Source organism: Sapajus apella, unplaced genomic scaffold (genome assembly GCF_009761245.1).
Source record: "Sapajus apella isolate SASKATOON/1434 unplaced genomic scaffold, GSC_monkey_1.0 scaffold160, whole genome shotgun sequence".
Lineage (NCBI taxonomy): Eukaryota > Metazoa > Chordata > Mammalia > Primates > Cebidae > Sapajus > Sapajus apella.
Window position 1 is genome coordinate 2,040,204 of NW_022437100.1, and position 17,093 is coordinate 2,057,296.

Consider the following 17,093-nt stretch of genomic DNA (forward strand, 5'->3'; position numbering starts at 1 on the left):
TGGCACCAGTGTTATGGGGCCTGTGTACAGATGAGGAAACTGAGGCAGAGGCAGGGGCTTGGTGGCAGGCCTCCGGTTTCTGTGGAGGGAAGGCCCAGGACACTTGGGGAGTGGGCAGCATGGGTCGTGGCGGGCACCCGGCGCACAGCGGCAGCCGGGTGCAGACCAGAAGCCCCCCCCACCCACGTCGCGGGGCCCGGCCGCCCCGCCTGGGAGCCGGGCACTGGGATGGGCGGGAGGCGGGATCTCCAGGCCGCGCCGCTTCCTGGCTCCCCACCCAGCGCCGGCTGCCGCCCTGGCCACGTCACCGCGGGGCCAAGAGTGCGCGGGCGGCGGCGCTGCGGGTGCGAGCGCGGAGCTGGGAGGCGCAGGCCGGGCCCTGGGGCACCGAGAGACTGGGGCCAGGGACGTGGCAGCCGCCCTGCCCGCCAGAAAGTTTCCTTGAAGTTTGCTGGGCGCCGGCGTACGATCGACCGGCCGGACCATGAACGTGTTCCGAATCCTCGGCGACCTGAGCCACCTCCTGGCCATGATCCTGCTGCTGGGGAAGATCTGGAGGTCCAAGTGCTGCACGGGTGAGGGGCGCCGGGCAGGGAGGTGCGGGACCCCCCTCTCCGGCCAGCCTCATGCCCCTGGGTGCCAGGCAGGGCACTTCACCGGGTCTGCTCAGGGTGGGGGTCCTTGAAACTTTGCAGAGCTCCACTTCCAGAAACAATGTAAAGTTGTATAAAATCAAAGGAGGAGAACCTCTCGGGATGATAGGAGGAGGGTGGGTTTGTGCCTGCACTGACGCCCCCTCATTTTGGCAGTGTCACTGCTGGTTGGAAGAGGGGGACATGAGGGAGGTGAAGACCCCTTCCTCCCCCCAGTTACACCCATTGTTCCCTCCACTCTCACTTGGGGGAGAAAGGGGTGTGCACACAGGAAGCGCCCCTGGTTCTCAAGGTCTTCTCTTCCCTGCCGCTTCCCAGACCCCACCTCACCCTCCAAACTGAGCCCTCGTCCCTCCCCGGCCAGCAGGCCAGCAGGTGTGGCACCGGTGGCTGTGATGTGGCAGGAGTGCACCATAGGTGGGCGTGGAGCTGCTGCTGAAGGGAAGCCCGGGGAGGGCTGAGGGAGGCGCCTGTTTGCATTCTGGCTGCCCTGCTGGGGGTTTGGAGAAGCTCTGAGGCTGGGACTCCTGATCACCAAACAGATCCAGAGCCACCTCCTGCAGTCATCTTTGTCCACTGGTGTCCTGGTGGTGCCCACCCTGTACCTGGCACTGGGTGTGCGGATGCAGGGATGAGCTCAGGCTCCTGGGGGACTGAGGAGGCAGAGAGGGGACCCCGAAGGCCCCGTGCAAGGAGTAGGTCGGGGCTGGTCCTGGAGGATGGGCAGATGTCAACCCAGCAAGCGTGTGCTGTGGAGGGCTCTGGGGATGCAGAGGCACAGAGGTCACCAAGCATGGGGCATGCCCCTGGAAGGGTGGGCAGCCAGATTCAGGGTGGTCTGGAGGGAGATGAGTCCAGGAGGGAGCATGGTCCAGATGTGAAAGGGCTTTTTCTGTCAGGTCAGGGAGCTGACTGGGGAGCCCATCATGGTTTGGGAGCAGGGGAGGGGATTGGAAGGGGCCTGAAGCAGGTTGCTTTGGAAGCTTTGGGAGAGAAGGCACAGAGCAGGGGCAGGCTTGGCAGGGTGGGGTCAAGAGGAGGGAGTGGTTCTAGGCCTGGAGGCGGTTTGCGTTTGGGGTCTCTGGAGAGATAGGTAGTGTGTCTCTTCAGGTTCTTCCTCAGGGAAGGTGGCTGGGAATGCTGGGTGGGGGGATCGGGAGCAGCATCAGCTCCGACCTGTCCCTGCACTTTTGCAGACGGCCCTGAACAGAATGAGCAACCATGACCAAGAGGGAACGCTGTTGGGCCAGATGCAGTGGCTCACGTCTGTAATCCCACCACTTTGGGAGGCTGAGGCGGGCGGATCACAAGGTCAGGAGTTCGAGACCAGCCTGACCAACATGGTGAAACCTTGTCTCTACTAAAAATACAAAAATTAACCGGGTGTGGTGCCGTGTGCCTGTAATCCCAGCTACTTGGGAGGCTGAGGCAGGAAAATTACTTGAACCTAGAAGGCAGAGGTGGCAGTGAGCAGAGATTGCACCACTGCACTCCAGCCTGGGCAACAGAGCAAGGCTCTGCTTCAAAAAAAAAACAACAAAAAAAAAAGAAGGGATGCTGTTACCTGGACCGCTGTCTGCCAAACACTGCTGGTCACCTGGAATGCAGGCCGGACAGCAGAGGCCCAGCCCCAGTGGAGCTGCCTTTTTTTTTTTTGAGACACAGTTTCACTTTGTCCCCAAAGCTGAAGTGCTGTGGCATGATCTTGGCTCACTGCAACCTCCGCCTCCCAGGTTCAAGCGATTCTCCTGCCTGAGCCCCCAACTAACTGGGACTACAGGTGTGTGCCATCACACTCAGCTAATTTTTGGATTTTTAGTAGATACAGGGTTTCACTATGTTGACCGGGCTGATCTCAAACTCCTGGCCTCAACTGATTCGCCCACCTAGACCTCCCAAAAGTGCTGAAAATACAGGTGTGAGCCAGTGTGCCCAACTTTCTTTCTTTCTTTCTCTCTCTTCCTTTCCCTTCTTCCTTCCTTCCTTCCTTTCTCCCTTTCTCTCTCTCTCTCTTTCTCTCTTTCTTTGTTTCGACAGAGTTTTGCTCTATCCCCTAGGCTAGAGTGCTGTGGCCCAATCTCAACTCACTGAAATCACCACATCCTGGGTTCAAGCTATTCTCCTGCCTCAGCCTCCCGAGTAGCTGGGATTACAAACACCCACCGCCACACTCAGCTAATTTTTCTATTTTTAGTAGAGATGGGGTTTCGCCGTATTAGCCAGGCTGGTTTCAGACTCCTGGGCTCCAGTTACAGGTGTGAGCACTGCACCCGCCCAAGTGGTGGAGCTGACTTTCTAGTGGTAGGAAACCACCAATAAACAATAGTCATAGGAAACTGAGCAAATGACATGGTTTGTTAGAGGCCATAGAGAGTACTATGGGAACAGAAAAAGGGCCGCTGGGTGGCAGGGATGGACCTGTATGTGTGGAGAGAGAAGTCAGAGGTGAGGTGCCTGGATGGGTGCAGGGCCTGGGGTGACCTCAGCAGACCCAGCCCCAAAGGCCAGAGACTTGGGCTTCATTCTCACTCCTCCCTTGACTCGCTGTGTGACCCTGGGCCTCTGTTTTCCCGTTTGTCAAGTGGGAGTGAGGGCTGCCCCTGGCAGTGGGGCCTCCCTGTGCTCAGTGAACCCCGCAGGGACTCCGGCCAGTCCAGGCTCACATTGTCCTCTGTGTCCTGGGTCTCCATGTGCAGCTTCCTTTGGTGGAAATGATTCATTGTTTTCAAAAGTGTAAAAATGATTGTGCTCAACATCAGCAGGGGGCTGGGCATGGCGGCTCATGCCTGTAATCCCAGTACTTTGGGAGGCTGAGATGGGTGGATCACCTGAAGTCAGGAGTTCGAGACTAGCCTGACCAACATGGTGAAACACCATCTCTATTGAAAATACAAAAAAATTAGCTGAGTATGGTGGCAGGTGCCTATAATCCCAGCTACTCTGGGGGCTGAGGCAGGAGAATCACTTAAACCTGGGAGGCAGAGGTTGCAGTGAGCCAAGATCTCGCCATTGCACTCTAGCCTGGGCAACAAGAGCAAAACTCTGTCTCAAAAAAAAAAAATGAGCCGAGTGTGGTGGCATGTGCCTGTAGCCTCAGCTACTGAGGATGCTGAGGTGGGAGGACCATATGAGCCTGGGGAGGTTGAGACTGCAGTGATCTGTGATCGTGTCACTGCACTCCAGCCTGGGTGACAGGGACCCTATCTCACAAAAAAAATTTAAAAAAAGTTCTCCCATCCTCAAATGTCTGGAACCAGAGAAGTGGTTAGGGAAGGCACAGTTCAGAGGGTACAGTGGAACAGACCCTGAATCAGACAGCACAGTAGTTCCCCTTATCCACGGAGGATAACTTCCAAGACCACCAGTGGATGCCTGAAACCACGGGTTAAACCAAATCCTAGATATACTGTTTCTTCCGTCTGATAACCAAGACTACTTGCTGGGCACGGTGGCTGACACCTGAAATCCCAGCACTTTGGGAGGCTGAGGCGGGCAGATTACTTGAGGTCAGGAGTTCTAGACCAACCTGGCCAACAAGGTGAAAACCCATCTCTACTAAAAACGCAAAAATTAGCCAGGCATGGTGGAGTGTGCCTGCAGTCACAGCTACTCCAGAGGCTGAGGCAGGAGACTCACTTGAACCTGGGAGGTAGAGGTTGAAGTGAGTTGAGATTGCGCCACTGCACTCCAGCCTGGGTGATGGAGTAAGATTCTGTCTCAAAAAAAAGTGGCCAAAGGACAGTAAGGAGCAGGACAACAAAGTGCACCATGGATTCCTGGATGGAAAAAGGGCAGCTGTGGGAAAACTGGTGAAATCAGAATAAAGCCTGGAGTTCAGTCAACAGTGCTCTACTGATGTCAATTTCTTTGTTTTGATAGAGTACTCTCCTTAAATACAATGTTAACATTAGAGGAAGCTGGATATATGGGCGCTCTTCATACTGTCTTTACAACTCTGCTGTAAATCTAACATTCTTTCAAAATAAAAAGTTAAAAAAAGAAAGAGACCAAAGCAGGTCACGAAACAGCATGGAGGCTGGGCGCAGTGGCTCTCACCTATAATCCCAACCCTGAGAGAACAAGGTAGGAGGATCACTTGGGCCCAGGAGTTTGAGACCAGGCTGGGCAACATAGTGAGACTCCGTCTCTACCAAAAAAAAAAAAAAAAAAAAGCCAGGCTGATGGTTTGTGTCTGTAGTTCCCAGCTACTCGGGAGGCTGAGGTAGGAGGATTGTTTGAGTCCAGGAGATCGAGGCTGCGGTGAGCTATGATTGCACCACTGGACCCCAGCCTGGGAGATGGAGTAAGACCGGGTCTCTAAAAAGAAAAAATGAAAAGGAAAGAAACAGCATGGCGAGTATGAACCCATTTTTGTCACCTCAATGCATCCATGTACACCATGTGTGTACACATAGATGTCATGTGTGTACATGTTCACAAAGATCTTGAAGGATGAACGCTGGGGCTTTGGGATATTTTTGTCTTTGCATCTTTATATATTGTCTGATTTTTGTATTGCAAAGAGTAAATTTAGGCATAAATTTTATAACTAGAAAAAAGGCTTTTTGGCTGGGTGCATTACAGGGTCATTCCTGTAATCCCAGCACTTTGGGAGGCCAAGGCAGGCAGATGACCTGGGGTCAGGAGTTCAAGACCAGCCATGGCCAACCTGGCAAAACCCCAACTCTACTAAAAATTCAAAAATTAGCTGGGCATGGGGGCAGGTGCCTATAATCCCAGCTACTCAGGAGGCTGAGGCAGGAGAATCACTTGAACCTGGGAGGCAGAGGTTGTGGTGAGCTGAGATCATGCCACTGCGGTTCAGCCTGGGTGACAGAGTAAGACTCCGTCTCAAAAGAAAAAGGAAAAAGGCTTTTTAAATCTTACAGTTTGAAAAATAAAATAGAATGCCCCCTGAGCCCTGAGGCTTCCTCCGCCTGCTCTGGTCTCCTTGGTGAATCAACACCTTGTAAAGTCAGTGAGTTGTTCTCCCTAAGACTGAGCTTTGGGCCTTGTCAGTGGAACTCTGGGGGTGGAGTGAAGAGAGCCTCAACACCCCCCAGCAAGCCCGACTCACACCACCCCCGACATCCTCCCCAGAGCAAGAGCCCAGGCAGGCACACGCAGGGGGACTGGGAACTCGGTGTTCGTGTCTTTATTTGGAGACTGGGAGACAGATTACAGCTTAATGAGAGGAACAATGACTCAAGTGATCTGATGGGAATGGTGAGCTTCCTGGCCCTTAGGGAGTGACCGTGCCCAGGACAGGAGGTCTTCGCTGAGTGGGAATGGACACCCTGGAGGCCTCCCCAGCTGCAGGCTGTGCACTTTCTTGAGGGTGGGCAGACTTGGGGGTCTGTGTCCTCATTGTCTCCTGTCTACCCTTGGCTACAGGCATCTCTGGGAAGAGCCAGATCCTGTTTGCACTCGTCTTTACCACCAGGTACCTGGACCTGTTCACCAACTTCATCTCTATCTACAACACAGTAATGAAGGTGAGGGGCGGGGTGACGGTCAGCGGGGGTCTGGGGGATGTCATCAAGCCCCCACAAACTGTGAGGTTGCCTGCTTGGAAATTCAGCCTGTGGAGCCAGGCCAACCTGGGTTCAAATCCTCACTTTGCTGCTTAGTGGCTGCAAGACCTGTCTTGGGCAAGGCCTCTGGTCTCTTTGCATGTCGATGTCCTCATGTAAAAATGAGGACAATACCAGTACTTAGCTCAGACGGTCTGGTTGGGAACATTAAATGAGATAATAAATGTAAATGTAGGCCGGGTGTGGTGGTTCACACCTGTAATCCTAGCACTTTGGGAGGCTGTGGAGGGTGGATCACCTGAGGTTGGGAGTTCGAGATCAGCCTGATCAACATGGAGAAACCCCATCTCTATTAAAAATACAAAAAAATTAGCCGGGCATGCTGGCAGGCACTTATAATCCCAGCTACTCGAGAGGCTGAGGCAGGAGAATCACTTGAGCCCAAGAGGTAGAGGTTGCAGTGAGCCAAGATCACACCATTGCACTCCAGCCTGGGCAACAAGAGCAAAACTCTGTCTAAAAAATAAATAATTTAAAAAATATCAATGTAAAAAAAGCTGCCATATATTAAACATTCAATAAAGGGTCACACCTGTAATTCCAGCACTTTGGGAGGCCTAGGCAAGAGGACCACTTGAGTTCAGGAGTCTGAGACTAGCCTGGGCAATGTAGTGAGATCCTGCCTCTATCAAAAATTTAGCTGGGTGTGGTGTTCATCTGTGGTCCCAGCTACTCAGGAGGCTGAGGTGGGACAATCCTGGTAGATCGAGGCTGCAGTGAGCCATGATCATGTCACTGTACTCCAGCCTGGGCAACAAAGCGAGACACTGTCTCAAGAAAAAAAAAAAACTGTGTATGTGATAGAGGACTGGAGAGCTACTTCAGGGAGTGTGGTCAGGGCTTCTTCAAAGAGATGACTCGTAAGCTGAGAGATGAGTGACAACAAGCAACCAGCCATGTGAAGATCAGAGGACACACTTTTTTTTTTTTTTTGAAGACACAGTCTTACTCTGTTGCCCAGGCTGTGGTGTAATGGCACAGTCTTAGCCCACTGCAGTCTCCACCTCCTGGGTTCAAGCTGGGAGCTTGCCTTGTGCCTCAGCCTCCTGAGTAGCTGGGACTACAGGCACTTGCCACCACGCCCAGCTAATTTTTGTATTTTTAGTAGAGACGGGGTTTTGCTGTGTTGGTCAGGTTGGTCTCTCACTCCTGATCTCAAGTGGTCTGCCTGCCTCAGCCTCCTAAAGTGCTGGAATTAGAGGTGTGAGCCACTGTGCCCAGCTGAAATGCAGACTTTAGTTGCGCACATTATCTAATAGGAATCTTATTTCTCGTGCAGTGGTGCGATCATGGCTCACTGCAGCCTCAAATTCCTGGACTCAAGGGATCCTCCCACCTCAGACTCCTGAATAGCTGGGACTACAGGCGCATACCACCATGCCTGGCTAAGTTTCTGGTATTTTTAATAGAGATGTTTTGCCATGTTGCCCAGACTGGTCTCAAATCCCTGGGCTCATGCGATCTGCCTGTGTCAGGCTCCCAATCCCAAAGTTCTTGAATTACCATGCCCAACTAGGAGTCTTTTTTTTTTTTTTTAGATGACGTCTCTCTCTGTCACTAGGCTGGAGTGCAGTAGTGCAATCTTGGCTCACTGCAGCCTCTGACTTCCAGGTTCAAGTGATTCTCTTGCCTCAGCCTCCTAAGTAGCTGGGATTACAGGTGCGCACCACCACGCCTGGCTAATTTTTGTATTTTTAGTAGAGACGGGGTTTCTCCATGTTGGTCAGGCTGGTCTCAAACTCCTGATCTTGTGATCTGCCCACTTCAGCCTCCTGAAGTGTTGGGATTACAGTGGTGAGCCACTACACCTGGCCAATTTTTGTATTTTTAGTAGAGCCAGCGGTCTGCCATGTTGGCCAGGCTGGTCTCGAACTCTTGGCTTCAAGGGATCCTGCCGCCTTGGCCTCCCAAAGTGCTGGGATTACTGGTGTGAGCCACTGTGCCCAGCCTAGGAGTCTTATTTCTAAGGAAGAAGGGTTCCACGAGGGGAATTCTATCTTGCAGGGCTATTGGGAAAATTACATGAGATAACATACAGCACCTAGAAAATATTTAACCAAGCGAGTTGTCTTTCTCCTCCATATCAGAGACATCCCTTTGAGATTTCAGGCATCTTGTTACTAGTTGGTAGAATGGAGGCTGCTGTTACATGTGGGGTGTTGAAGTCATTCAGATTTAGTGAACTTGAATCTGAGGACTGGAAATCACCATCTGCTTAAATTCACACATGTATCAAACATCACCTGCTTAAGTTCATTTCTCAGCCCAAGTCAGCCTTGGGGATTCCTGGCAGAGACAGCAGACTCAGCCCTTGGCATAGCTGAATGAGGTCTAGGAAGCTCAAAGAGGCTGGTGTCTACATTTATCAAATGAAAAAGTGATCATCTCATTCACTCATTTGTTTTGTGCCAGGCACTGAGTTAGGAGCTGGAGATTAAGAGGTAGGCCCTGCCATGGAGTCCTCTCTTGAAGAGCGGGAGACGGAGTTGTACAGAGACATTTATAGAGCATGTGATCATGGGATAAAAGGAACATATGGAGCTATGGCGGCAGTGTGCCCCTCATTTGAGTGAAAAAAAGACCGTCTTGAGGAAATAACTCCAGTCTTAAAGTACAAATAGGAGTGCTCTCGGCCAGTGTGGTTTCGTTCAGCCAGCATCAGCATCACCTGGGAACTTGTTAGAAATACAAACTCTCAAAAAAAAAGAAAAGAAAAGAAATACGAAGTCTCAGTTCAGGTGCGGTGGCTTACGCCTGTAATCCCAGCACTTTGGGAGGCCGAGGTGGGTGGATCACGAGGTCAGGAGATTGAGACCATCCTGGCTAACACTGTGAAACCCTGTCTCTACGAAAAATACAAAACATTAAGCAGGCATGGTGGCAGGTACCTGTTATCCCAGCTACTTGGGAGGCTGAGGCAGGAGAATCACTTGAACCTGGGAGGCAGAGGTTGCAGTGAGCCAAGATCAAGACACTGCACTCTAGCCTGGGCAACAAGAGTGAGACTCTGTCTCAAAAAAAAAAAAAAAAAAAAAAAACAAACTCTCAGGCCTATCTAGACCTATGAAATCAAAAGCTCTTGGGGCAAGGGAAGAGAGAGCATCTGTGTTCTGATGTACACTCTTGAAAACTGCAGGTCTGTAAGGTTAGCGGCCACATAAAAATGAAATCATTATATGCTAGAGGATAGCTACTATGATTAGAAGGAGAGCTTTTCTGAAGGAGCAGTGGTCAGTTAATTCAAGGGATGTTAGCAGGCATATAAGTAGTTCCAGCTACTCGGGAGGCTGAAGGAGGAGGATCACTTGACCCCAGGAGTTTGAGGTCAGCCTGGGCAACAACAACAACAACAACAACAAAAGGCTGGGTGTGGTGGCTCACACCTGTAATCCCAGCACTTTGGGAGGCCGAGGTGGGAGGATCACCTGAGGTCAGGAGTTTGAGACCAGCCTGACCAGCATGGTGAAATCCTGTCTCTACTAAAAATACAAAAATTAGCCAGATGTGGTGGTACATGCCTGTAATCCCAGCTACTCAGGAGGCTGAGACAGGAGAATCACTTGAACCTAGGAGGTGGAGATTGCAGTGAGCTGAGATCATGCCATTGCACTCCAGTCTGGGCAACAAGAGTGAAACTCCTTCTCAAAAAGAAAAGAAAAAAAAAGACACTAGTCCTTGTGGAAGAATGCTCTGAAGTCACTGATGCATATCCATGAAATTGTTTTAAAATTGTTTCAAGAGCCCTGGAATGCCACTGGTAAATCCCCTGAAACATAGACTAATCCTGTTTTGCTTAATGCTCCACAAATGGAGGGGACGGCCAGGGCACCTTTGACTCTTCATGGTAGCACCATCAGTCCCAGTTAGAAGCATTGAGTTATTTAATGAAAGAGTCATTAACTTCAAATTCTAGGCCATTGGACCCAAGAGAAATTGCGAACACATTTAACCTCTTCATGTCACGTTACGGCAGAACACTGGTCCTTAGGTTTGGTAGGCTTGGAGCCTAGTAAACAGGCTGGGAAATGACTTCATAGATTCCCATGTCTCTCTCCCTTTTTAGGTGGTTTTTCTACTCTGTGCCTATGCCACAGTGTACATGATATATGGGAAATTTCGTAAAACTTTTGACAGTGAGAATGACACATTCCGCCTGGAGTTTCTTCTTGTCCCAGTCATTGGCCTTTCCTTCCTTGAGAACTACAGTTTCACTCCGCTGGAGGTAAGGGAAGGGACTGAGTATCAGTTCTCAAAGGGAATTAAGCCCAGACCCTGGGCTTGCCTTCTGCTTACAACTGAGACCATGACTCATGTATTCTTCAGTTTTAAGTTTAGAAGAAATCGACAAGCTATTTACAATGCTTTACTTGAAAATGGGCACATCTAAATAGTCATGATGTCCATAAACCAAGCAGGCATCACAGCCCTATTTCTGGCTGTTGAGACCTTCTGTTCAATAGATGATTAGCAGATACCTGGAGCACAGTCCAGGCCCAGAAATTTTAACTCAGTAAGTCTGGACTGTGGCCCATGAATCTGCAGGCAACAAGCATCTTGGGAGATTCTGATGCTGGTGTTTATGGACAACACTTTTTTTTTCTTTGATACAGAGTCTTGCTTTGTCCCCTAGGCTAGAGTGCAGTGGCATAATCTCGGCTCACTGCAACCTCCTCTTGGGTTCATGTGATTCTTGTGTCTCAGCTTCCTGAGTAGTTGGGACTACAGACGCGTGCCACCACACCCAGATAATTTTTGTAGTTTCACCATGTTGGCCAGGCTAGCATCCAACTCCTGACCTCAAGTGATCCATCTGCCTTGGCCTCCCAAAGTGCCAGGATTACAGGTGAGCCACTACACCTGGCAACATGACTATATTTTAAGAAACTGTGGCTTCGGTTATGATTTTATACTCTAAAACTATCATTTAAAAATTGTTTTTGAGGCCGGGCGCGGTGGCTCAAGCCTGTAATCCCAGCACTTTGGGAGGCCGAGGCGGGTGGATCACGAGGTCAAGAGATCGAGACCATCCTGGTCAACATGGTGAAACCCCGTCTCTACCAAAAATACAAAAAATTAGCTGGGCTTGGTGGTGCGTGCCTGTAATCCCAGCTACTCAGGAGGCTGAGGCAGGAGAATTGCCTGAACCCAGGAGGTGGAGGTTGCGGTGAGCCGAGATCACGCCGTTGCACTCCAGCCTGGGTAACATGAGTGAAAATCCGTCTCAAAAAAAAAAAAAAAAAAAAAAATTGTTTTTGGCCGGGTTTGCATGCCTGTAGTCCCAGCTACTGGGGAAGGTGAGATGGAAAGATCGCTTAAGCCCAGGAGATCAAGGCTGCAGCAAGCTGTGATCATGCCACTGCACTCCAGCCTGGATGACCGAGCAAGACCTTGCCTTTAAAAAATAATTTAAAAAAGGCCAGGCGTGGTGGCTCACGCCTGTAATCTAAGCACTTTGGAGGCCAAGGTGGGCGGCTCACCTGAGGTCAGGAGTTCAAAACCAGCCTGCTGACCAACAAGGTGAAACCCCATCTTTAAAAAAATAATAATTAAAAAAGTTTTCTACAGAAATGCTCATGCTAGCCGGCGCGGTGGCTCACGCCTGTAATCCCAGCACTTTGGGAGGCCGAGGCGGGTGGATCACGAGGTCAAGAGATCGAGGCCATCCTGGTCAAAATGGTGAAACCCCGTCTCTACTAAAAATACAAAAAATTAGCTGGGCATGGTGGCGCATGCCTGTAATCCCAGCTACTCAGGAGGCTGAGGCAGAATTGCCTGAACCCAGGAGGCGGAGGTTGCGGTGAGCCGAGATTGCGCCATTGCACTCCAGCCTGGGCAACAAGAGCGAAACTCCGACTCAAAAAATAAATAAAAAAATAAAAAAGAAATTAAAAAAAATGCTCATGCTACACTGTGAAAAAAGCAGTGTACTGCCTAATCTTTCAAAAATTATAAAGAAAACCCTTATATTTACCTAGTAGAGATGGAAGGCTACACTGTTAAAATATAATTTTCATTGAGTACCTTTTTCCCCCTTACTGTATGTTCGCCAGCAAGCTATTGTTTTAGAAATTACATTTTAAGAAGATAGGCCCCTTCTAGGTTTGTTCAGTAGCTGGCTGCTCTCTCTTTGGCTCAGATCCTCTGGACTTTCTCTATCTACCTGGAATCAGTGGCTATTCTGCCCCAGCTCTTCATGATCAGCAAGACTGGAGAGGCTGAGACCATTACTACTCACTACCTGTTCTTTCTGGGTCTGTACCGGGCACTCTACCTGGCTAACTGGATCAGGCGGTACCAGACTGAGAATTTCTATGACCAAATAGCAGTGGTGTCTGGAGTAGTACAAACCATCTTCTACTGTGACTTCTTCTACTTGTATGTGACCAAAGGTAGGTCCTGGGGTAACAGCAATGATGCTGGCACTGGCCTAAAGAGTTACTCATCCATTCACTAAGTATTCTGGCAGATGCAGAGGTGAACAAAGTCTCTGCCATTTATGGTGTTTGTGTTCTAATGCAAGACAAATGCCATAAAAACTGCAAGCCAACAGGTTATGTGTACTGTACAAGTCAGCTGTGAGATGACACTTGACAGATTTGGTTAATAGTGAAAAACATTCCAGAACTTACTACAAGCCCCAAAGCAACAACCAGCTTGGTGAGATGGACAAAAAGGCTAGTGGGGTCAAAATCTATAAACCTGGAGGTAACAGGTCAACCAATACCAGTTCACATAGCTGAGGGGTGTCCAACCTTTTGGCTTTCCTGGCCCACACTGGAAAAATTGTCCTGGGCCACACAAAATACACTGATAGCTTATCAGCTTTTAAAAAAAAATTGCAAAAACCTCAGTTTTAAGAAAGTTTACAGGCCGGGCGCGGTGGCTCAAGCCTGTAATCCCAGCACTTTGGGAGGCTGAGGCGGGTGGATCACAAGGTCAAGAGATCGAGACCATCCTGGTCAACACAGTGAAACACCGTCTCTACTAAAACTACAAAAAATTAGCTGGGCATGGTGGTGCGTGCCTGTAATCCCAGCTACTCAGGAGGTTGAGGCAGGAGAATTGCCTGAACCCGGGAAGTGGAGGTTGCGGTGAGCTGAGATCGCGCCATTGCACTCCAGCCTGGGTAACAAGAGTGAAACTCCGTCTCAAAAAAAAAAAATGAAAAAAAGTTTACAAATTTATGTTGGGCCACAAAGCCATCCTGGGCCACAGGTTGGATAAGCTTGACACAGCATAGGTCAGGGTAATAGGTTTGCACTATTATCTGATTGCCAAGGTCATTTAAAAACCCAACCCATGAGCTGCTATGTAGGGTAAAAAGCAGTCAAACTACAGTAACTAGCCATGGGGCAGTTGAAGTTTTTCAGGAAAAAGGCTCTAGGTGGAGAGATGTGGACACAAGTGCTGGGACTTTAGAGGGACTGTTGATAGATTGCATGAGAGGTACAATAGACAAACTGAGGCCAACTGCTAAGTTTACAGCTGAGGGAAGGGCATCAGTAACCAAAATGGGGATCAGTAAGTCCATAGTCAACTGGAGATGAAGATTCCCCCTTTAACAATCACATTTAACTGTGAGCTGGCAATTAAGATACTGAGATTATGCAGAATAAAGCAGTCCTTTCATCAGATGGTAAATTCTAATTTCATCTCCATTTTCTTCCAGTCCTTAAGGGAAAGAAGTTAAGTCTTCCAATGCCAATTTGAGGACTCTCAGAGATGGTCGATGCCTTAATTTAACAAGCACATGAAGGAAACTACTTTGAACATTCTCCTTGGCAACTTACGGTAACTTGGGATCAAATGTTGAAACTAGAAAAATGCTTAGTGTGGATTTCAGCAAAGCCTGATCATCCCACCTCAGATTGCCCTTAAAGACCCATTATGAGGTCATAAAAAACCTGGGCCAACTGTACAAGTATGATGCCTCAAAATAACTGCAACAAACCTTACCAATGAAATGGATCAAATAAATGACTGCTAAGGCCGAAGGCCAAGACTCGTGACAAGGAAGTCAACCCCAATCTGGAATGATGTCCCTCCTGTTAGTGATCAAAATACAAAAGTGACAGCTAGTTTTAAGTGTGAAACTGTTATTTCCACACTGCCTTCAGGCCAGAAGCAAACCAAATTTACCAGGTTTGCCTGGAGTAGTTTTGTGCCTCACCTTTTACTTTTTTTTTTCAAACCAGTGACTGATACCAGCCTTGCACTTAATAACCACCAAAGGTTAGTACCATTTGCACAATCGCTGTCTTACTAATGAGCAGAGATATACCCAAGCCCTTACCTACAAGGTATCCTGCTAAGATGTCAACTCGAATTCTTGTATTAAGCTCAATCAATCCCACTTCCTTTCAGTTTTAGGTGGTGCTAAGGTGATGAGTCAATCCAACATCCCCAACCTTTGTCTTGAAACAAAAACTGTTTTAAGATGTCTACTATTCAGAAAATTTTTAAGCAATAAAAGCTCACACCTTATTGTCAACAGTGTTTTTATTTTACCTACAAAAAGAAAACAAGATGGTATCAAAAGGACAATTTACAAACTAAGAGTAGTAACATAGCTTTCAGCATCCTGTGCCTGAACATCACACATCTACAAATCTTTCAAGTCATAATGCAACAGGAATGTTTGGAGACCAGCAGGACATGAACAGAGCACTGATCCCAAGCAAAAGCCACTAACCTTTTAGATGAGAAGTCCACACAACGAATTGTTAGGGAGAATTGGGGAGAAGCAGCCCATTGCTTAATACATTGAAACCCTTTCCCTAAGTTGAGTTTCAACCATGAATGCAGTAACTAGCATAAAATGATTCTTCTGCTCATGTTCTGAAGCCAACAGCAGAACCTGAATTATGAGTGACAGACACGGAGGCAGAAGAGTTAAACTCTGCTAGATTTCAGCTGTGCTCAGGCCATAATAGCTTTTGAGGTTTGGAATTTACTGTTATTTTATGATTACCATGTCCCAGGTGGAAAAAGGGAAGCAAGCAATCCAAATAACCCACTTGCTTGCCCAGAGACCTTTCCCTCAAACAGATGCTTTTAAGAGCTGCAAGAGAGTAGGGCATCCCTTGTGGTGGAACCTCTATGTTTAAAGAAAGAGGAAAAAAAAACCCAGTTTGGTTGTAGAAAACAATGCCCATAACAGACTGGCCAGTGCTTAGACGAATCTGGGGTGAAACACTTTGGTGTGAAAGCACAGAGCAGTTTGCCACGTTTCTTCTGTGCCTACCATCCTCCCTTGGCCTCAACTTCTATAAGATTTGGGGGGGGGGGGGGGAAAAAAGGAAGTTAAAAAAAAAGTGGAAAATCAAAGATGTCAGTTTTTACATGCACATATTTCAGCTTATGCTGACAACCTACCTGTATGTTGCACATTAAATCATACTTTCAGAAGCCCTCAGAAACCATCCCTCTCCCCCTAAAGAATTTAAAATGAAAATAGTAACAAAAACCTCAAGTATTTAGATCTTACAAATTAGCAAGCATTCAGGCCTTAGCCAAAGAATGCAGTGGAGCCTTCCACCTTTAACTGCATTGTGAATGAATACCAATTAACAGCATAAAAATTAAGTCCCATATCAGATCTGGAAGGGGTTTCTGGGGCTGTCTGCTGTCTTTATCCTGTTGCAGTGAACACAACAGCAGAAAATTCTTTCTGGGTCCATCTGCTCTAAAAACTCTTGGTAAAACAGCATTACTATGAAGAGGATGAACTCACCAACCTTCAGATGGAGGAAAAGTGAAAAGGACTTAGGCTTTAGTCCTCCATAATTTTTCTTAAGCACTACCTACCTGTAGTAAGCTGAGTGCAAAAGGATACCGAAGAAAATCTGCACCCAGAAGCTGTTAGAAAGCACTGCAGAGAACAGGGTATGAAGAAAACAAGAGTTCTTAATAAACCCTTAAGATTTTTTGTTCAAGGTAACTTTGCCAAAAGGGCAGAGTAATTGGCAAAGAGTTGCTTTTATTCTAGCTCTACACTGCATTTGCCCATTTTGAATATATTGTTTATAATTAAAGGCGCTTTTTACACTGCAGGTCAATACAAAAACTGGTTAGTACATTTCTAGTGAGCATTTACATTCATTTGCTCACAGCAGCTGTCTGGCTGGAAAATGAATTTCACAGATGGTCCCCAGATATATTGGGAAGAAATACGGGCCGCTTCTACCCAGATGCTGAGATGCTAGAGTTTAACCACTGCAATAAACACTTGTGGTTTTTAATTTAAAGGATACATAAGACTCAGCAATTCAATTTCTAACTTGACACTAAAATGGTTATTTTTCAGTAATGGGGGTGGGAAGGCAGAATGTAAAAGGAGATAAAACCAATTAGTAATTTTTAACTGTTAAATGCACTCAAGTAGCCAGTTAAAACAGGCAGCCTGAGGAAACCTTTTGCAACTTGAAAACATTTAAAAGCACTATAGAAAATGTGCAGGGAAATCCCTCCTGGTTTTCTAACCCAGTAATGAGAAATTTTTAAAGCACAGATGCCATCTTCCTCTGCAAAAACAATTCAGCCCTCCTCCTCCCCCCTCCCCCCCACCCTGCCAACTCAGAAAAACAAAAGATGGGCTCCCACAAAAGGGCCTAATACCTTACTCTTTAAGATGAAAAATAGCTCAAATATCTTCAACATGCAAGAAGTTGGGGGAAGAAATTAATCTCTTCCAGTCGGCTATATATGTATATATTTTTACAAAATGTTATTACAGACTGGATTGTTTTGGCGGGCAGAAGAAACCTGGCAGTGAATTCTAACTAATCTGCATGAAAGACAAATCACAATGGTTGGAAGAAAAAATTAAAAAAAAAAAAAAAGAAAA

At 47.9% G+C, this 17,093-nt stretch overlaps 1 protein-coding gene across 1 annotated transcript; it reads left to right on the forward strand.

Moving 5' to 3' along the window:
- Positions 1-314: 314 nt before the first annotated feature.
- KDELR3 (KDEL endoplasmic reticulum protein retention receptor 3) lies at positions 315-14,298 on the forward strand. Its single transcript, XM_032266680.1, has 5 exons — positions 315-575; positions 6,048-6,148; positions 10,311-10,469; positions 12,384-12,636; positions 13,917-14,298. Exons 1-5 carry the CDS (start codon positions 485-487, stop codon positions 13,955-13,957), a joined length of 645 nt encoding a protein of 214 aa, XP_032122571.1. The 5' UTR covers positions 315-484; the 3' UTR covers positions 13,958-14,298.
- Positions 14,299-17,093: the final 2,795 nt, after the last annotated feature.